The sequence below is a fragment of the Anarrhichthys ocellatus genome, unplaced genomic scaffold, assembly GCF_004355925.1.
Source record: "Anarrhichthys ocellatus isolate YVR2014 unplaced genomic scaffold, GSC_Weel_1.0 scaffold92, whole genome shotgun sequence".
Taxonomy (NCBI): domain Eukaryota; kingdom Metazoa; phylum Chordata; class Actinopteri; order Perciformes; family Anarhichadidae; genus Anarrhichthys; species Anarrhichthys ocellatus.
The window spans coordinates 1,065,815-1,087,884 of record NW_022280122.1 but is presented as its reverse complement, the minus strand read 5'-3'; the positions used below and the strand labels follow the sequence as shown (position 1 = coordinate 1,087,884).

General features: G+C 41.2%; 1 protein-coding gene across 14 annotated transcripts in view; it reads left to right on the top strand.

The window, feature by feature from the left end:
* Nucleotides 1–2,090: 2,090 nt before the first annotated feature.
* The window catches only part of plekha6 (pleckstrin homology domain containing, family A member 6), a 67,815-nt gene continuing 47,835 nt past the window's right edge, over nt 2,091–22,070 (top strand). For 7 of the 14 annotated variants that reach the window (XM_031875625.1, XM_031875617.1, XM_031875624.1 and 4 more), the window contains exons 1-5: nt 6,426–6,587; nt 11,858–11,929; nt 15,862–15,976; nt 16,726–16,842; nt 18,270–18,342. In XM_031875625.1, the coding sequence (XP_031731485.1) occupies nt 6,556–6,587; nt 11,858–11,929; nt 15,862–15,976; nt 16,726–16,842; nt 18,270–18,342 (409 nt within the window). In that variant the 5' untranslated portion in view covers nt 6,426–6,555. Of the gene's footprint in view, nt 2,287–6,425; nt 6,588–6,738; nt 6,760–11,857; nt 14,193–15,861; nt 15,977–16,725; nt 16,843–18,269; nt 18,343–22,070 lie in introns of those variants that run through there. The other 7 variants (XM_031875621.1, XM_031875619.1, XM_031875620.1 and 4 more) reach the window with 7 other exon arrangements.

The window sequence follows — 22,070 nt, the reverse complement described above, 5'->3', positions numbered from 1 at the left end:
ACACACACACACACACACACACACACACACACACACACACACACACAGCAAAGCAGAAGGGTAAACAAGTCGTAGAGGGAGTGCAAAGGAAACTACCACCAAGCACACGATCATGGGGGTGTGAAGCACAGGTGAGAAACTCTGTCACCAAACCCTCCACTGTCTGGGCGGCCACGCTTCCCACCGGTCCTACAGCACTCGGACAGAAAACAAGTGTTCAACACACAATGTTAGCACTACATGGCAGCTACAAGAATCTACTATTTCATTTCTTGGGGGAAGTAATGAGCGCCACGAGGGCTAACAGAGGATAACAAAAACCAACTAATAAACTTAACAAAGCAAAACAAACCCAAACAAAACAAAACAGCAGTGACAGTCAGCGTCTCTCCTGCCTGCTTACTGCGCAGCCCCCATCTGGAAAGCGAGAGCCGCTATGGGGCCGGACCCAGAGTAAATAAAACAGAAGGTAAAACGCACAGCAGCTATGCCTCAACTTAAAAAAACTAAAGTTAACGCCTACCCAAGCATTGCACGTGACGGGCACGAGGGATCAGAGGGGAAAGACGTAGCTCGTCGGTACGGCTTATATAGTAGACCAAACAATATGGGAACAAGGAAGTAGGAGGTGCTAAGGCCTACCTAACCCTACAGTAGCCAGGGAGGGACATTTCACTACCGGCTACATAAAGAATAGACTTGATAAGGTGCAATTGTGTGTTGTTTCATTAATTTTGGGGATGTTCCGTTTCATAAATCAGGTTTAAAGTTTTTCTTTCCATGGTTACTGGTAGTAAAGAGTACGAAGGCAGCTCAGAATGAGTTCAATGGAAACATGTCTCCTCTCCAGGAGGTTCAGGAGAAGCTTCTTCTCAGGTTTAACCAGTGTGTCAGCATGCAGCTGGTGCCTTTTTATGTTTTTCAGCCTGAGTCTGCCACTGTCTACAACAACACATTCTGACCTCAACTAGTCAAATACCCTCACTCACTTCAGTGGTGGACATGTCAGGGACGGCGTGTCAATATTTCCATGTTACATGCAGTGTCTTTTCAAAATAAACTTCAGTTTTTACAGAAAGCTAGGTTCAGGCAACAAAACCACTTAGTTGAGTTTAGGAAAAGAGTGTGGCTGAGGTTAACTTGACTAACTAAATAGTGACATGACAAAATGTCAATGTTGACTTTCAGTTTCACAAGGGACACAAACTGCAGTCTCCTGGGTGAAAGTCTTGTTCTCTGTCTTTATACTACGTCAGTTGCTCTGAGCGTGTAATACTGACACCGATATCTTTACATGGGAGTAAGTTGAAAGTGCCATGTGACACATACAGAAGATAAAGGGTGCCTGGTCACTATATGAGAAGTTGGGAGTGAGAAGGGGTTGTGTACAACTATAGGATATATTGACATGTATGGTTCCCAGATGATGTATCTGTGACTCTGGTGAGTCAGCATTTAATAATTAGTGCAAAGCACCATTGTGCCTACTCTAGTACAGTGAGGATTAAGTCCTGTACATTCGAGGTATTGAGTAGAACGTTGTCCTTTTCCAACAATGTCAGAAAATATTGAGAGAAGGACCAGCACATTGTTGACGGAGAGAAAAATATGGAACAACTCTAGTCTTAACCTTCCAGGTTCAGTTTGTTGGTCCTCCTGTCATAATATGCTTTTTGGAAAATATCACCTTTTCTTCATAAGTCCTCGACAAAAAGAGAACAATCTGAAGAGGATGGACATGTCTCTAAATAAACTACGGCTTTTTCCTGTTTTTCCACTTCACCCTGATGTAACTGCATCAGAAAAGAAAAAAGTAAACTAATAAAGTAAAGAGAGACAGCCAGAGATGGAGGTCTGAGGAAGATAAAATGGAGGTGACGGTAAAGAAAGGAAGATGGTCACAGGGAAAGAAGTGACAATGTAAAGGATAAAGGAGTGAGTGCTTGGACTTGCTAAATGAATGAGCCAGAGGAGAGGAAAGGGAGGGAAGCAGAGAGGGAGATGGAGGTAGACAGCAGTGAGGAGGAGGAAGGGGGGGGGGGGGGGGGTGATTGTTACTGGAGCCTTGGAGGTTTCAAATTTCTCTTTTCTTTCGATTCCCTGCTCACATGCAGAATGAATCTCTTCCTTTCTTTTTCTCTCTCTTTTATTTTATCCAGACCAGTGGGGCTTTCTGCAGATGGGCCCGTTCCAGCAAAGCCCAAACATGTTGTAACCAACTGGAAGACTGGAGTGGACAAAGCAACAAAGAAGAGAAGAAAGTGAAGGAAGGGATGTTGAAAGAAGGTAAGCACTGCTGCACGTGTTCTTTGTTTGAAACGCTGAAGGAAGAGAAGGAGGGGGCAGAAAAGATGGAGGGATCAGTTCCTGTTATCTTTGTGTTCAGGGTTTGTGCTTCAGTGTGTGTGTGTGTCAGTGTGTGACTAGCTGCTGAGGTGAACGACTAAACAAAGCCATGTCTGGGCTGTGACCACGAGACAGAGAGCTCTCCACACGTTTTCATGTGAACAACACACCTTCATTTATGTTACGTGGAGAGGAAATATGTGAAGAATCCACTGATATTCAATAGAGTTATGTTCATGAGGTTAAATGTTGAGAGTCCAAAGACATTTAAAAGAGTACTGGTTAGCTCACAAGTTATTGTGAATGTATGTGTTGACGTATTACAGATATATTATAGCACAGATGTATGTTATGGGGGCGCCTGTGGCTCAGTGGAGAGCAGGGTCGTCCACTAGACGCATGTCCATGTGTCCTTGGGCAAGACGCTAAAGCCCAAAATTGCTCCCGTAGCTGTGCCTACGGTGTGTGAATGTTGTATGAATGTTAGTCCTGATGAGCAGGTGGCACCTTAAACATTATAAATATGATATTGCTCAATTTAAATAAAGTGATTCTGATGAGATTAAATGAGTCACATCTTTTTTATGATCAACATTCTTTAATGAATATCACTCATCCATTTTGTCAACACAAAGAAAGCAGTGTCGTCTTGATAGATTTGACTTTTGTAGTTACTGAAAATGTTTGGATCACATGAGTAAGAAATAATCCTATGCAGCCACCACTGGAATCTAATCGTACTAATAGTAGAATAGTAATGACATTAGTGGAGCCTGATCTTTAGCTGACACTGTGCACAAATACCCGCTTTACACACAATGTGGACTATAAGTAGTCTACTACTAGAGAGAGAGGGAGAGAGAAAGAGAGGGAGGGAGAAAGAGAGAGGAAGGGAGAGAGAGAGAGAGAAAGAAAGACAGGGAGCGAGGGAGCGAGAGAGAGAGGGAGAGGGCGAGAGAGAGGTGGAGAGAAAGAGATTTTTGATTTTTATAAACCTTTGTTTAAAAAAAACCCAAAATATATTGTAATCATGACAATAAATAGAACAAATCAACAAACACTGACTATTCAAACTTTACCTAAAAGGAGTGTTGAATAATAAATCGTCTCCAGCCACACAACATATTACATCTTTATAGCACCATTTTTCACCAAAATCATCCAAGTTGTTCATACCTGTAAAAAATCTAAAATCAATCCAAACTCTGACTTTGACCAGTGAAATGAAGACAGGAAGCGCTTCCTGCCCTGTCCTCCATTCTGCTATTTCTGCTGCTGTAGATCAACAGTTTGGCCTCTCCAACAATGAGGTTGAGCAGCTGCCACTTTGAAGCGTTAACTTTCTTATAACAAACTCCCTAAATGAAGGTAGTCTGAGACCATGTTTCACCAAATTGTCTAAAAACAATCTGCAGTGCATTAAAAAGGTTACAGAGTCTTTTACAATCATAAAAAAGAGAAGGAAAAACTGTCTCCACTTCCTCAGAAAATGGACATTGACTGGAAACAGTGGGGTTAATAACAAAGATAAAAGCATTGACAGCAATAGCACCATGTCAAATCCTCCACTGTAAATCTCCAGTTCTCTTTTTAATAGGTTCGTATAAAACTCTCCAAACTGGTTTCACACCAGTGTCCACATCCAGTGTTTGTCTCCACACTGTCAGCTCTGCCGTTTAGTTTGCTGTTGTGCAGTACTTTTGCACAATGTACATAGACAGTTTTTCCTTTCGCTGACAGTTTGTTCCACGTAATAAAGGTCCTGAAACCCCATGCAGATCTGGAACAAAGCCCAATTCTGGAAAAGGATCAGTTGAGTCAGGAGTTTCCTCTCCTCTGCCGTACTACAGCAGCATCTTGACCTCCTCCTCCGTTAGTCTCTCAGCCCACCTGCTCAGGATACTCCTGTTCTGCCGAATAGACCAAGAAGAGAAGCCACTGCAGGTGCACCCGTCAGTCCATGACCAGCTACATCCACTACTTTCCTCAGGGTGGTAGTTCCAGAGGTGCATAGCGTGCTGCTGAGACCTGGTGTTGTACTGTCCGGGATATCCATCCTAGCTCTGTTAAAGAGAGGTTATTCTAGTAGCCAGTGTAGTGAACATGAATGGGTGTGAATGGGTGAATGACATGTAGTGTTAAAGCGCTTTGAGTGGTCGGAAGACTAGAAAAGCGCTATACAAGTACAAATCCATTTTGGTGAATAATATAGAGAGCCTTTCAGCGTGTTTTCAACCCTATTATGCAGTCAGATTGTAGTGTCTGTATACCACCAATTCAGATCCGCCCGTGCCCTTAAATTTATCGTATGTACTTTTCCCTTTTTAGGTTCATATAGACACAGAGGTGAAATCTGATTGGATAAAAGCTCTACTTAAAACAAGCTGCACTGGAAGCAGAGCAACTGAGGAAGACAGTAGCTGTGCAATGAGAACATAAGATAATGGGAAAATATTTTTATAAATTATAATACATGTAGTGCATTTATGAAAAATGATTAAATTATAAAATAGCTATAACTTTGTGATTCTGTTTAGGCCAGCAGAGAAGGCCTTGCTGGCCCTGACGGCCCACCACTGATCTCGACACACATTACAATCAACACAGACAACAAGACAAACATGATAAAAGGCTACAAATCACTCAATCACTAAATAAAATAAATAAATACGGTGACTCCACATTAACTTTAGTGACCTCCGAGTGGCGTAATCGGGAGTCATTACCACCGACGTGAAATACAATCTTACTGTATTTACGGTTATCCTTAGCCAGCAGTTTTAAATATGATTCAATGTCGCCCGCTCAGGCCCCGGGAACGCATGTGACTATGGCCCCTGGTTTCGCTAACTTCACATTTCTCAGAATAGAGCTGCCGATAACCAGAGTTGGTTTCTCAGTGGGTGTGTTGGTGTGTGGGGAGAACCGGTTTGAAACGTGAAGTGGTTGCTGTTGAACCGTGGGCTTCTGCCGAGACTACAGCCTGCTCGAGGATTGACAGGGTACAGCTAGTAGAAGCTACTTCTGGTTGGCTATGAGTGTTTAAATGTACAGCAGCTAATTAGCCGCTTGTACTGAAGACCATCACACAATTAACTTAGTTTAGCTGGAGCTGCGAAAGTACGCTATTAGAAAAAAGATACGCTGGCAACAGAGAGCTGACCCTCACCTTCTTAGAGAGAGATATGATATAGACAGGTAAAGGAAACACTAGAAGAAAATCACAATCATTCATTTTTTTAAATCTAATAGGTCAACACCAACTACTTTCTGCAAAGTCATACTTTTATTAATGATTTTTTTCTGCATCTAAAAAATACTCGGTTACTTTCACAGACTTTTCATCTCGGAAGCCACTAACTTCCTGTAGTGTGTTCAAATCTCCATTATATGACTGTGTCTGCAAAAGAGGTAAAGTCAGAGTCAGTGTCCTCATCAGTGACACTCTCCATAACACACTGCCCCCACCTCTCACCTTTGTAGGCTACTAGGAAACTGACTCTGGTCAGATCCAGCTGCCTGCCTTTTCCTGCTGCTTTCCGTCCCTCCTTCACTCTCCATCCTCCTTCCTTATATCTTTCTTTTAATTCACCATTGACCAAAGGAGTGGATGTTTATTCCTGTGGAGCATTGGCCAGGAGTTCTACCATCAGCCTGGACAGATGTGAACACACACACACACACACACACACACACACACACACACACACACACAGGTAAAAAGGCAGTCCTTCTGAGCTCTGACAGCAGCTGAGCTTTTATTTAAGAGCTGGCCTTTTTGAGAAATACGAGAGAGGAATGAGAGATGCTGGTGCACAGAAAGAGAGAAAGAGAGAGGTGGACAGTAAATGAGATAAGGATATAGACAAAAGACCATAATAGAGATAGAGCATATATCAACCAGACTGAGGGAACTGAATAAGCTGAGTATTGCAATTCTCAGCCAGAAGGCAGCATGTCTGTGTGTGTGTGTATGAGAGAGAAAGAGAGGGGATGAAGAGAGAGAGGAGAGGGAGGGTGAGACAGTTGGGGAGACAAGCAGAGAGAGAGAGGCATGCAGTCTGAAGGAGAGAGAAGAGGACAGCGGTGTGTTTCTCCCTTCTCTCCTCCATCTGTCCAGCTGCTCTCCACCTCTCTGTTCATCTCTCCATTCGTCCGTCCATCCGTCCCACCTCCTGCACTGTTGGTACATGACTGATTCAGGGGAGGATGTTGAAGTTCCGTGTGGACAGGAGAGTCGGGTAGGTGGTGGGAGAAGGGAGGAAGTGACACACAGGGCTGGAGTAAGATGAGGAAGAAGAGGAGAGGAGGAGGGGAGGTTGATGGAGAAGTGGACAGCCAGGAGCTTGGAGGTCATAGATGACTGCAATGCAGTGCCAGCAGGAAATGCAGGGAAACTATAAGCCTTGCTGTGTATGTATGCTTGATATGTGTCCTTTGTGTACACTGCTGTTTAGAGTACCGTGTGTTGGTAAGTGTGTGAACAGTGTGATGGTGTGTGTCTGGCTGGGGTGTTCTACAGTGGTGCAGTGCTATCATGGTTTTGCCTGTGTGTTGTTGGTGAGAATCATTCCTTGCTGTGGTGTTTTCTTGTTTTTCACTGTATTCCCCATCAGCTGTCTGTCAGACATGTTATGTTGCTTCCATTTTTAACTTTTGAGTCCATTTTAAATACAATACTGGCATAGGACTTGACATCTGATTGAGATTTATTTTACCAATATTGCAAATAAATTTCACGAAAGCATGAACATTTATTCTTCACCTCAAAAACAATTCAAAATGGAACTCACGGTCCACGCACCAGCGTTTTCCAGAGCTTTCAACCTCACCTCTCAGCCATCCAGAGGAGATGGACTTTGCTCAGGCATTGATTGATGTGACTGAAGTTCCATACTAAACTCCATCTGCTGAGGAAACCGTCAAATGTGTTTTCCTCAACAGAAGGCTCTGGAAAAAGCTGGCAAGTGGACATCATTTAAATGTGGTGTTTAATTTATTGTTGTACATGATACATTTAGTGATTTGACATGGTCATCATGAAGGGGCAAAAGTTGAGTGAAGTTGAGATAAGAATAGAGTGTAATGCATTGAGTGACTTGACAAGGTTGACAAGCTTTCTGCTTTCTGGTCTTATGCAAGAGACAATCATCCATTTATATCCATTAGGTACATCATTTAAGTGCTTGTATATAAATTTAAAAGTATAAAAATGGATGCCTGTGAGTTTACTAGTTTGAGCACAAACAGCAAGGGTGACATTTAATAGGATAGATATCTGCAGTAAGTTGAAGTTTAACTTTTTTATTATTGTTTGATGCCAACTTTGCTACCATGTCTTTTTTCATCTTGGAGGAGTAGTGCTCGCGCTGGCGCTCGCGCTCTCCTGTAGAGACTTCTCCTGACGAGAACGCGCAGCTTGGGGCCAAACGAATTTGGCCCCAAGCTGAATCTATTTGAGGACGCTGATTGGCTAAATTGTATGTCACTCATTTATATCTTTAATCAGCAATTGGCTAAACTGCTTCATAGACCCGCCTCTTTTGGGCTAAATTCGTTTGGCCCCCCCTAGCTGCACGTTCTGAGACGTGCACCCAGGCGGAGAGGACGAGCAGGAAAAGCATATATTTTGCGCAGGTATCATATTTTACACATATTACTGGGTACATTCCATAGTTCAAAAACAAATATTGACAATTTGTATAATTTATTATTATTATAATTTTTTCTTTTCTTTTGTTGTGCGGCTCAAGGTGGGGCCAGGCCCCATGGCCCTCTACTGGCCAGCCACCACTGCATTAGCTTAATGCGAGCTGGCATCAATTTTGCAGCAAATACAATGACATAAAAGTAGTCAATTAACCAACCATCTACAACAATAGATAACCTGTAAAGACAAGATGATGGCACTACCAAAAAACAAGCTGGTTCACCTAAATGCATGTATAGTTTTAGTTTGTTCCCTTATTTTGACTGACCAAACTAGACTATTGTTTTCTTCCTGCTATTTTACTATCAAATATTACACCATTTTAGTTTTGTTTGTCATCTTAAACAAAGTTGCACAGTGAAGCTGAAACCCAGTTCCAATTGTTTTACCAGTCCTCATTTAATTTAAGATACTTTTTGTAATTTAAGATACGTTTATTTACCTTTTAAACGGTGCCAAGGGACTGCAGATGCAAATTAGCTTAAGCTACAATCTGGTACAGTGCGAATGGTGACATGTTTAAACTGTACATATTATCTAAAAGGGACTAAGTAAGGAACATGCATTTCTGGGATGAGCAGCACAGCTGAGTATGTGGGTTAAAAATTTACCAAATCTTCTCTGCCAATGCCAAGCAGCTTATTCTGCCATCGACTCTTGTTTGGTGTTTATTTTATTTATTGGTTTATTTGAACGGGACAGTGCACATTAATAAAAACATTTCTGCAAATGCGCCAGAGTTAGCCAAAAGGCTATTTTTCATCTGTAGTCCCCAGAGGCAGATGTTACAAAATAAATCAAAAAAAAATGTAAGAATAAAGTTAAAAGGTTATACAATATTGGCACTTAACAATGAGTGCACAAACAATGAAAAAAGTGAGAATAAAACTGTTATACATTGTCAAGTACAGACAAGACATGCAACACAGAGGCTCTCAAAGTCAACACACACAAAGCAAATAAAAAGGATAACTATGTTAAAATAGAAAAATGGACTAAAAACAGTATTATGCTGTAGTTGTTTAGACACTAAAAAACATCCACGTCAGAGGCACAAAACATAAAAGCATACAGAGTATGTGAAATACATAAATCAGTCAGACACAGCTAAACAACAATAAAAGACATGCATGCAGGTAGTTGACGGTCGACCGGAAATTTAAAGAAAGATAGAAAGGTGACAACAGACAGATCGAGGGATGTTCAACACAGACAGAGAAACAGTTACAATCTAGTGCTGACAGAGCTGGGTACTAACTAACCATTTCTGTAAGTGAGATTTAAATGAACTGTATGTTTGTAGTTCTCTAATGGTCACTGGGATGGAGTTCCATTGTAGTGCACCTTGTACTGAAAATGCAGACTGACTGAAAGCACTTTTCCTGAGTGGGATAATGCACTCCCCTCTTGCTGCTCCTCTTGTGAGCCGATAACCAGTTAGGTGGATTGGATGATTGAAGTATATCAGTAACAAGGAAGAAACATTGAAATATTGGCAATTTCACAATTTATTCATTTAACAAACAGTCAGGAGCCTCAGTAGCGTGTGGAAGAACCATACACAGCCACAACAGCCTGGCACCTCCTCCTCATGCTGGTCACCAGCCTGGTCACACACTGCTGTGGGATGGCATTCCACTCCTCAAGCAGGGTTTGTCGCAAGTCAGCCAACGTGGTTGTGTTGGTCACTCTGGCACGAACAGCACGCCCAAACTGATCCCACAAGTGTTCACTTGGGTTGAGGTCAGGACTGTTGGCAGGCCATTCCATTCTCTCTACTCCCAAATTCTGGAGGTAGTCTCTGATAAACCGCTCTGTGGGGGCGAGCGTTGTCATCTTGGAGGATGGAGTTCGGTCCCAGACTGTGGAGAAATGGGATTGCCACTGGTTGCAGAATCTCATCTCGATATCTCTCTGCATTGAGATTGCCTCCAATGAAGACAAGCCTCGTTTTTCCAGTGATGGAGATGCCGCCTCACGCCATCACACTGCCTCCACCAAAAGGTGTTCCTCTATCGGTGCAGCAATCAGCATAGCGTTCTCCCCGTCTTCTCCACACTTCGACCCAACTTCTGTAGGCAGAATCTGGACTCATCGCTGAACATAACGTTCCTTCACATGTTCAGGTTCCAGTGCACGTGTTGCCGACACCAGTGTTAAAAAAACTCAACTTAGGGTGTCCTCGGTTTCACCGGCCAGCAGGTCGTCTTCCTTTCCGTCCTCCTCAATCTGGCTCGGTCCTTGTCTTTACGCCGTTCTCCAGTCCCGGTTAGTTCTTGGCTCTCCTTCCAGCCATCAGCTCTCTCCTCTCCTCTTGCAGCTCTAAAGTCCTGTCTCAATCAGGTGGCTTAAACACCCACACTTGGGTGAGTGGTGAGGCCTTCTGGGAGCTGTAGTTGGTGCATCGGCGGCCATCTTGTGATGTGGCTGCTGATCCTTAAAGGGGAAGTAGCACCCATCTACCACCTGGCCCCTGGTGATGCTACAGTATGTACGTATCTTTATATGTATGTTTGTATGTATGTGTGTGGTTATGTATGTATGTATGTATTTATGTATATTAATGTCATCTGAGGAAAATCAAAGTTTAAGAACTTGAACTTAAACATGTAAAACGAAAATAGACCGAACATAAGGAAATAAATGTCTGCTGCATCTTCGTCTGTCTCCTTGACAATGGCTGATAGACTACCTCTACACCTTCATAATGTGTGATTCTTTAAATTAGGCAAAAATTAAATCAATACGGCACAGGCAGAATTGGGTGCTTTTGACTCGGGTCCCCCAGGACCCCAATACATTGTTATTGTTAAAAAGTACTCATTTTTAACAGACACAATTACAATTGCAACCTCGAGTAACAGTAGTACTGAAGTATACCCTTTGCATTTGACTTTTTTTGTTATTTGACTGACGGTTAATATAGAATATTTTGAAAACTTCAGCTTTAAGACCTTACAGTCTTTATATGACAAGGAAACACAGATCATTGCAGAAACTGGGACACATGCAAAATAAAGGAAATACGCCCTCTCTCTCTCTCTCTCACACACACACACACACACACACACACACACACACACACACACACACACACACACACACACACATTCAGAGAGCCCTAGGATCCAGAACAGCAGCATGTGAGCTTGAAACCTTGAAGTAGCTGAGGATTCAGAATATTGTTAAGCAAATTCAGCAAGGACAGAGCTGATGCAGGCAGACCGCTGCAGTGCAGCTGTGTTTTGATCAGCTGAGTGTGATGTCATCAGTCACTGGGCAGCTGGAACACCCAATGCTAATTTCTGCTGCTGCTACCTGAGTCCTCAGTACCTGTTTTACTTTTCATCATCACCTAAACAAGTAAAAAAAGAAAATGCAGGACAACTATGGAATTCATTCCAGATCGATTACATTCGATGACAATATGGACTTCTTGGGAGTTAATGTTTGCAGGGTTTTGAATTAGATGAAATGTGAAAATGAATTGTGAAATTTCAAGTTGTTTGAAAAATCACTTCTTGTTGCACACTATCAGGAGGAAATTCTGGTTAACTTTTCCCTCGTTTTGTAGTTTTGGCCTTCATTCCTACCAGTAAAAAACATTTATTCATCAAATGAATTGCTGACATTTGGGACTGTGAACTTAAGACCCAGGTTTACAAAACGTGTAATTATTATCATTATCCAGGTTGATAATCCCAATTAAACAAAGAATAGCTTTTACTGACATTCGAGGATATCATCTTGGATATCTTATGATGATCCATGTCCTCTGTGCCATTATCTGTCTGTTTACAGTCAACATGACCCCAGTGGACCAGCAGTGAGCCCGTTCCAGCTGGAAGAGCCAACAATACACTCCTATCTGCAGTAAGTGACCTATAAACAGAATACCAGCAGTAATATGTATCGTCAGCTACATTTATTCACACGATTACAATCCTAAACTTATTATTCTATAATCAAGATGTGGGTGTTGTCTGTTAGCACAAAAAGAAAGACGGAATGTTGTAATCACTAATAGTAACAAGTCTTCAACCATCAGCTGGTAAGCAGTAGGATGCAGTAGATACACAGGGACTGCTTGTATCCGTTTTCAGTTTTGTATTGTTCAGAAGGGTTAGTATTCCACTGTATTCTAGTATCACACACCACATTAGTTAACCAATAAACCCAAGACATTTAGTCTTTTCTGCAAAGCAGCCTCCGACCTTACATCCACTTATATATAAGCATTTTAAAGCCTATTTGTTTCAGGTTATTTAGGTCAATACTACAACATATACTGTATATATTGTCAGCCACAAGCAATTTTAGTGGAGAGAACTATGAAAAAGGGAGATGGATTATCTAGTGCAGCATGATTCATTTCCACTCTGTGATTCATCCCATGCAATTCCACTGACAGCTTGCATGTAAAGGATGCTAATAAGCATTTCTGACACTACATTTCAGCAAGGACATTGTGGAAATATTAGTTTTAGACAGATATTTGGTGCAAGCAGAAAAGTACATTTTACTGTTTATAGGACATGAATCACAAAGTAAGTATCTTCTATCGCTTCGTTAGTATTTTGTTAAAGATAATCAAGTGTACTTTCAATGAATGGTAAGGCATCACTGACATGAATTAATGTGAAGTAAGACCCACAACATCTCTAGCCATGTCGAATGATAGTAAGAAAAGAAAACACTGGAGCAAAGTGAGTTTAATTTACAGAAGTGTTTATGGGGAGAATGGAAATGAGATGCAGCACATGCATTAATCCCCCCACTAGTCAGTAGATCGATGTGGGGCTCCTTGACATTGTTGATGATGTTGATAATTGAATGATTAGTGACAAACTCCACCAATCATCCACTACTAATCCATGTTAGACACACATGAACATGACAACAGTACCATCTGTAAACTGGCATCAGTGGGCCTAAGCACCAACCAGGCTGTCAGCAAAAACCCTTTTTAAACTGATGGAATTGTTGTTATTGTTCTCTCAAATGAATCACATTTGAGAGGTGCTCGAAAACTCATGAAACTTTGCACACAGATATGATGAAAATTAAATCTGATATGGGTATGGCAAAATGGCTCGCTCCCGCCCACATTAAGTAGCCCTCACAGTGCGTTTCATCAATATCTATGAAATTTGGTAGTTGTATGCAACTGCAGCCCATTCTCGTTCCCAGGGCATCAAATACCATTGCTTTGTCATGCCCTTTGCATCTGATACTGAAGCACAAGTCCCCCTTTGGCATCTGAGAGATGCAGTAGCGAAGTTACTATGACTAGCATGCTGCACTGTTTCTTCAGGGCTGCTACAACAAGCTAAATGTTGTGTTGGCTAATTCAAGTTACTAACTACAGATTAATGAAAAAAAAAGAATTGAGACTTTGTTGTAAAGACCTAAATAAATGGATTTTTTTAGTCATGTGTTTAAAAGAAGTTCACAATTTGGATGTTCTTTGATAATATTCTTCTCTCGCTTTACTGCCAGTTCGTCATATAATAAGGAATTCACTAATACCAATAAGAATACTACTATTACTACTACTATGACTACTACTACGACTACTATGTTGGGCCCATGTGTTTGGTCTCGCCATGTGCTTTGAGACAAAGAAATCAGGCCTTCCTTTTTGCAGAGCAACCTGGAGCCTGATTTGGGTTTGATAAGCACCAAACCCCCCACCAGAAACAATTTCAATTTTGGTGGAGCGCTGCTCATTGGACGAGCCCAGGGATGCCGAGGCGGGACTTCCGGTTTTATGGCCGGAAGCGACTCGCTTACAAAAGTACTGAGCGCGCTTGAACCCATCGCTTATCACATGCAACGTTTACTGTGTCTAAAAAGAAATCCTAGGATTTAAACAGTTTGCATTCGCTGGACGAATCTACTGGACTGTTTGTTTGTTTTGTTTTTGTTCGCATCATGGACGAGGACAAGGACAATTTTCCTGCAGAAGAGAAGAAACGGATTCTTCAACGAAAGAAGGACAATGTCCCATTTTCCTCAAGTCGATTCATGCCGGTTATGAGGCGAAGAAATTCTCTGCTACGGAGAGAATTTATTGCGTAACGCACGGAGCCGCGCAGTTGGAGGACCGACCATCACACCACGAAATCAACTCATAGTAAGGCCAAGAGTCTGGACAGAGTTAGGTTATTGTTTTTTAGTGCTGGGCAACAATAAAAAATTGTAATCGCGATTAATCGCATGATTTTTTTGCGATTAATCGCAATTAATGGTATTGTTATGCGCAAAATTCAATAATGAATTCCAAAGTAGTGTATTGCGCACTTTTATTTTAAAAGTACTGCTATATGAACAAAAGTGCAATAACGTTTGGTTTGCAAACACTTTAAGCAAATAAGGTGCTTTTTAGCAGCAGTATTCCCTTTACACAGTAGCAGTTAAAATACAGTTATAATGATTCTGATAATATTCAGCCAGTTTTTTTTTATGTTTGATAAATTCTCAGTATCGATAACTAAATGATATGCTTATTATACATATTACAAACAAAAACACTTTAAAAACTCTAAAAAAATAATTTAAATTAATCATTTCTTTTTTGCTTTTTTTGGTATTTTGGTCAGACACATATGCAACGCTGATTACCATAATATATGTGGTATTTGTCATAAATGCACGTTGGTACATAGAGGGCGATAAGAAGCTGTACATGGAAGGACTTAGGACCCAGCGGACTGTAGGTGAAGGAAACAGGAAGAGACGCCACACAAACAGCTGTTCACCACTCACTGCTTCTGGTGTTAAAAATGTAATAATAATAATAATTAACTGCGTTAACGCACAACATTTATATTTTGTATTAATAATCCAAATCTCTAACAAATGTCAAATTAATGTAGTGCAGTAGATTTATGAAGTAGCATAAAATGTACTTCAGACTTCAGTACAATACTTGAGTTATAGTCCACTACTGTATACTACTAGTCAAGACTACAATAGTTAAACAAGACAGTGTGGCTTCTACTGCCCGAAGACGTTGCAATATAGATATACAGTACATGTCAACATTACCGGGAGTATCGTTGAGGTTCAATTGAGATATCGCTTCTCTCTTTTCTGCATTTTAGATTCATACTCTTGGATTGAATCTTGTATTTCTGATGGACAGTCCACAAATGTCTCCCGTCATCTCTGTATTGGAGATATACATCTTTGTTTGAGAAGTATTTGAGATATAAACCTTTGTTTGAGAAGCCTTTGGAAATGATGGGAGCTTACTGCCTTTGTGCCACAAAGCCACACTGAACTACATTAGGAATACACTAGCTTAAGCATGTCCAGACTGAACTAGACTAGACAGCAATGACTTACACAGGACTATAAGTAAACTAGCCAGCAGTAAGAAAATAACAACAAATCTTCCAAGCTAAACAGCAAAACAGGTCCTTTGTTATTGCCATGGTCATGGTTATACCAACACTGACTGTTGTGGTGTGATGTGAACAGCAGTGTTGGGTGTTATAGTCACACACTGTAACAACATCACACTCCTCCACATTTGTGTCTGACATCCACAATGCGGCCACTAGAGGTCCTTGTTTTAAACATGGGTATTTCCTCTGGTGAGGAAGTCTGCAGTGTGGTAGACTGGAACTTATTAGACGTTGACAAATCAGTTCAGATCAAATTCATCTCATTTGTCATTTTGCACAGTAGTTATTCTGGGAATCACACACTTCTCTTGGCAGGCCACAAGACAATAAGGGGTAGAAGTGCAAATGCTCTGATGCACAAATGGGAGCTCATGCCTTTGCTCTTCTGTCCAGGCACTGCGATTTGGACATGAATGGGAAGGTGAATACTCCTTCTGAGAAAATCACTCACTCCAAAAGTGCCAATATGGTGTCAGACCTGTCCCCAGAAGCCCAACCTTACACCCGGGTGAGGACACACACACACACACACACACACACACACACACACACACACACACACACTCCAATTAGGATTAGGGTTAGGGTTGGGTTAGGGTTAGGGTGGCAGATGGAGTGTTCCAGGTAATCCCAAAGTGCCAGACAAATTTAATTTCAGACATTCTTGTTAAGGTTCGATGTTAAATTAAGAATTATGCATCAATCCTTAATTCCAGAAATTTGAAAAAAGAAAAAAGTTTGGGTGACAGTAGTGCTATTGCTGCACACTTTTCCTGGTCGATAAATCAACTGTGTAGTGAGGGGAATTAAACCAAGCCTTTAGTTTCATCAGTCCTTAGGAAGTAGAGTGATCAAACTCTCTAGTGTTACTTAAAGAGTCTTAGTTTAGTAAACTCCTTCATGTCCTTTTTCGACCTCATGTTCCTCATGTCAAGGTTAAGAAAATAATTCATTACACTTCGATCTAACCCCAGTTTGTAGTCAATGAGTTCCCTTATTGGATGATATCGGCTACATCTGCATGAAAATGACTTATCGGTTCATAACGAACTGATGGACACACACTATTGAGCATTTCCCTTTACCACCTATGTGGAAGTTCACCAAAAATCTATGGATGGAAAGAAATACTTGACTGTCTGTCAGACCTAATTCCTCACTATCACAGTGTAAATTGACTGGTTTGATAAAAGTTATTTAATAGATACATAACCAATATATGAAGCCTCTCCTATCTCTATCTCTTCTGACTTGCAGACGTCTCGTACTCCCAGAAGTACTCCCAGAACAGCAGCTACGTTCGGGAAGCGCTCCAACTCTATGCGCAGGAATCCCAGAGCAGAGGTCACCAAGCAGGGATGGCTGTACAAGCAGGTAAAACATTTTCTCTATACTCTCATAAGAAAGCAAAACTCCACTATTATGCAACACATTCTCACTCCCAACTTGCTTGGTCAGTGACCCTACGCTTCTACCTATGGAGTTCTAGGCTCCCCTCTAGCGTCAGTGTTGGACGTGTCAGGGCAGCATGTCAGTTCCCACTGATCGTTAGATGCACAATGTCTTTTCAAAATGAACAACCGTCTTCACAGAAAGTAAGGTTTAGGCAACAAAACAACTTAGTTGGGAAAGGAAAAGAGCGTGGTTGACGCTAACTTGACTGACTAAAGTCTCACATGATAAATTGTCAATGCTTACATTTAGTTTTGCATGGGAGTTAGTGTCCCGTGCAAAACTAAAAGTAAGCATTGACAATTTACTGGACGAAAGTCCTGTGTTTGCTTGATTTAACAAACACAACTCCCCCTACCCTGTGTGAACTATCTCGCTATTCATACATCAGTTACTCTGACTGTCCGATAATTATGCATAACTGTTGGTTTTTGATGAGTTGGGAGTGAGACTGGGCTGTGTAATGCATAACTTAATAAAAGTGCAATAATAATTACTTGAAGTAATAACAGCAATACAGAGGCCAAGTCTAAAAAGATGTTAGGAAAGGTAAGTGACTACTGTGCTTACTTTTCCTTAAAATGATTTGAAGCACATTCTGATAATTAGCAAGCACCTTGTACCCTCTAGAGTTGCATAATAGCATCTCTAAGGAGACAAAGTTACTCTTCCAACTCATGAGAGGAATGACTTATTCCACACGTTCGCTCATCAGAGCAAATTAACAGGCAGTGGGGTTGTAGGCAGTGTCACATTCTGAGACCAGATCAACCAGATACTCTCCTGTAATATTCTGTAGTACTCAATTCACATTTGTGTACGAATTACTAGCAAATTGCCAATATGTTAACATGTCCTAACAGTCAAGAGATCACAACAAATTAGATTTGCAAATCAGCAACTGCAGAGCAATTTTAATTTAGCTTGACAGGAAGAAAACAGAAAGTAGGGAGACCTGACGACCAATGTTTTCCTAATGTTTTTAATTTAATGTGTCGGCCATATTATCTGCCCAGATAATTGTTTTTGTTGCTGCTGTTTACATTTCTTATGACGCAAATTTAAAAAAATGCAAGACAGGAATGTACTACTGTTTTTGTTTTGTTTGTCATGTTTTTCTTCTGTTGAAAATGGGCGACAACTGCATTTGGTCATGCATCCCTACGTTACATAATGACAATAAATGATCCTTGAAACCTTGAATTATTCATGCTTACCAAGCTCTATGGCAGAAGCTGTACAGATACATTCATTGTTGGTTTTTGGCTATTTATTGGATGTGTTGATAATCATGACAAAGATAAAGATGATGATGATGAGTAATGAGTGTGTTATGTGTGTTCCTACAGGCCAGCAGTGGAGTGAAGCAGTGGAACAGGAGGTGGTTCGTCCTCATTGACAGATGCCTCTTCTACTACAGAGGTTTGTGCTTCATTCTGTTCTCTTGCTCAGATATCTGCTTCTATTTTCACTTCATACAATTTGTAGTGAGAGGCTGACTTGTATTTAGATGATGTTTTACCAGCATGAGGGTTACTAGCTCAGTGGTAGAACAGGTTCCTTCAATCAGAGGATCGGCGGTTCGATCCCAGGCGCCGCTAGTCCATGTCGATGTGTCCTTGGGCAAGACACTTAACCCCAAATTGCTCCCGCAGGCAGTTCCTGCGGTGTATGAATGGGTATGGATGTTAGTTAGTCCTGATGGGAAGGTGGCACCTTGCATGGTAGTGAATGAATAGGGGTGAACAGGGGAATGATGACATGTAGTATTAAAGCCCTTTGAGTAGTCGGAAGACTAGAAAAGCGCTGTACAAGAACAGTCCCTTTACCATTAGAGTCAGGTGACACACTTTACATCTCTTAAATATTTGATGGCAGTGGTGGTGTGTCTCACTTTGATCACAGTGTCCATAATTAACATGAAACTAATGATAAAATCAAGAACAGACATTAGTCAGCCATGTTGCTTTGAGTAGGCTACCTTCATCCTTTGTAATGCTGTAAATATGTCCTAAAATGTTTAATCAGATATTTATCATCATGTTAAGACAATTGCTGACTACTGTTTTTTCAAGGGCTTAAACTACACTTTAACCGCACATCTACACAATTACCAAGAGCAACTACTTTCACATATCCACGACACACAGCCCTAGTTATATTGCAACATTCCCTCCCAGTTTGGTTGACCTTTTTTGTTTAAAATATATTTTTCCTAAGTGCATTTCAGCTGTCAGTCACAGGTTGGTCACTGAGCCTTGAGTAGTTCAGTCATTCTGAGAGCTTGTGGTACTATTATATTTAATGTTGTATGTATGTGTATGTGTATGTTACAGGATATCATTGAGATCTGTTGTGAGTGGGAGAATATGTATGAATGAAATCACTGCTTCTTACTACTTTATAGAGGAAGTTCTAGTCTATATGAAGTGTGCTTACATAACTAATGTGATGATTCAACGCTGAATTGACTTCACCCAGCTAATATCACTGCTCGTCGTGCAATAATATGAATTTGTGTTGTTAACTTACTATAATGCTGCAATTTATTCTTAATATAACGCTGCCTGTTCTCAGCGCACCTAGAAAAATGGATGCACTGTAATTCAGAGATATCTCAGGAAAGCACTTTGTGTGTAATCCACGTGAACGCTAACCAGCAAGTGTAAAGACAGCAAAAAGTCGCAATAAGGAGGGAATGTGGATGGGTCAAACAAACACCTGTATTTGTATAAAGAGTGTAATGTTTGTGTGTGTGCGTGTGTGAATGTGCATACACTCATCAGGGGAATTTCTCACATGCAGATTAATGGGTCACTGAGCTAACTTTGGACTGCAGCCTGGCTCTGCTCTCATGACAGTAGCTCTCTTTTCAGCAGAGTACATCACCATGGTAATGCGGGCTGCAGTCTCTGAACAGAAAACACTTTAACAGAATCTTAATTAATAACCTGCTCTGGCAAAATTCTATTTCCATAACAAAAGATGAGACAAGCAATAACAATGCAGCCGAGTGAAGATCTTGTAATCAACACTGAATCCAAATCCATGTGCTGTGTATTGCCCTGCCTGTGAAAATGTCAGTGGTATTCCAGTCTTATTATGACTACAGGGGATTTGTCTTCCTCTTGTCCTACAGCAACTGTCCTGTATTGTAGGAGTCATGTCTCAGTAATCTGTTGTTACTCCTGTTTGTCCACTACCTCAGGGCTGATTGCAGCCTTGAATAACATTGTGGAGAATCCCAGCAATAAAGCCAGGATAGTCCCAGAAGATGTACACAGAAAACACTTTGTAACAGGCAACAGAACAGTCTCTTCCAGAATAACTGCTGCACTATTTATTTTTCTTAGTTGCTGATTTAATATACAGGTCTTTGTCCCCTTTGTCTTCCTTTCTCTGTAACCATTTAACAAAATATTCTCGGTCAAGGCTGTGATTATTTTACAAACATTATCTTAAGTGCATGCTTTTTATTTCTTTCTTATTTTGACGTTAATTTCTTCTGTGCTAGGGGTTCCTCTTTTTATTCTGATCACGTCTGTTTTGTACCAGCCTTCCCCCCGTCTCTCCCTGGCCCAGCTGTGTTTTGGAAAAGAAGGCTTAGAGAGAGGGAGCGATGGAGGGAGGAATTTGTAACAGTGCAATTTACCACTGTGATTGCTATGCCAGCAGGGACTAAGGGCCAAAAAATGGGCAGAAGTGGAGGAGAAAAAGTGCAGGACTTTTGTTGTATAGGTTGTGTTTTACAGGGCTCTCTCTGAGTCCTCCAAGGAACAGCTTGTGCTTGCATAAGTATCTGTTAGGACAAACGTGTTGAACTTTTAGTAAATATGTGATATTTCAGATATTTCTTCTCTTTGACTTAGCTAAACGGATGTAAATGATAAATACTCTACAATCCATAGGCTTAATTAAATTTAACCAGTTTGGAATTTTCCAAATAAATATTTTGTATGATTTTATACATTTTCTAGATTTCTATTTTTATAATTTTTTTGGTTTTTATTAAAAATCTGGATTAGCTATTTTTTTCAGCACAATTAGACTTGATATGCATGCTCCACATTGGTACTTCTAAACAAATTGCTGATGCAATTGATCAGATGCCCAATCCACCTCAGGCCCCTTTCGACACAAAGGAGCAATGGCTCCACTCATGAGCTAATTTTCGGCAGGTTGTATCCTTGATCTCATTCTTCCGATCACTACCCAAAGCTCTTGACCATAGGTGAGGGTTGATAGATAGACTGGTGAATCTAAAACTTGACTTTCGTCTGAGCTCCCTTTTCACCATGATGGTCCTATACAAAAGTCACATCACTTATGAAATTGCACCGAACCACCTGTCAGTCTCAGGTTCCATTTAAGCCTCAGCTGTGAACAATATCCAGAGATTCTCTTGAACGCTCTAGCTTGGGGCAGTGATTCACTACCCAACCATGAGGGTGCAGTCCACCATTTTCTTGGAGAGAACCGTAGACTCAGACTTAGGAATACAGGGTTCACTGACTTCACACAGTTTTAAACAGCCCCAGTGCATGCTGGAGGTCATTTTCTGATAAAGCCAACAGAACCACATCAAATGCAAATAGCAGAGACGCAATGCTGAGGTACCCAATCTGGATACTCTCTTCACCCCAACTGCACCTTCTGATCCTGTCCATTAAAATCACAAACAGAATCGATGACAAAGGACAACCCAGGCGTAGACCAACACCCACTGGAAACATGTTTGACTTTGTGCCACTTACACAGACACAGTTCTCACTTTGGTTACAAGGACCGAACGGCTCATAGCAATGACCCTGGTACCCCATATTCCCACAGAACCTCCCACAGGACTCCCAGTGGAACACGGTCATACATCTTCTCCAAGTCCTCAAAATTCATGTAGCCTTGATGGGAAAACTCAAAAGATCCCTCCAACTGTCCTTCAAGGGTAAAGAGTTGGTACCCCATATTCCCACAGGACTCCCAGGGGAACACGGTCATACATCTTCTCCAAGTCATCAAAATACATGTAGCCTTGATGGGAAAATTCAAATGATCCCTCCAACAGTCCTGCAAGAGTTGGTACCCCAGGGACAATTTCATCCACCCCTGGCGCCCTGCCGCCAAATAACTTTTAGACTACCTCAGCAACCTCT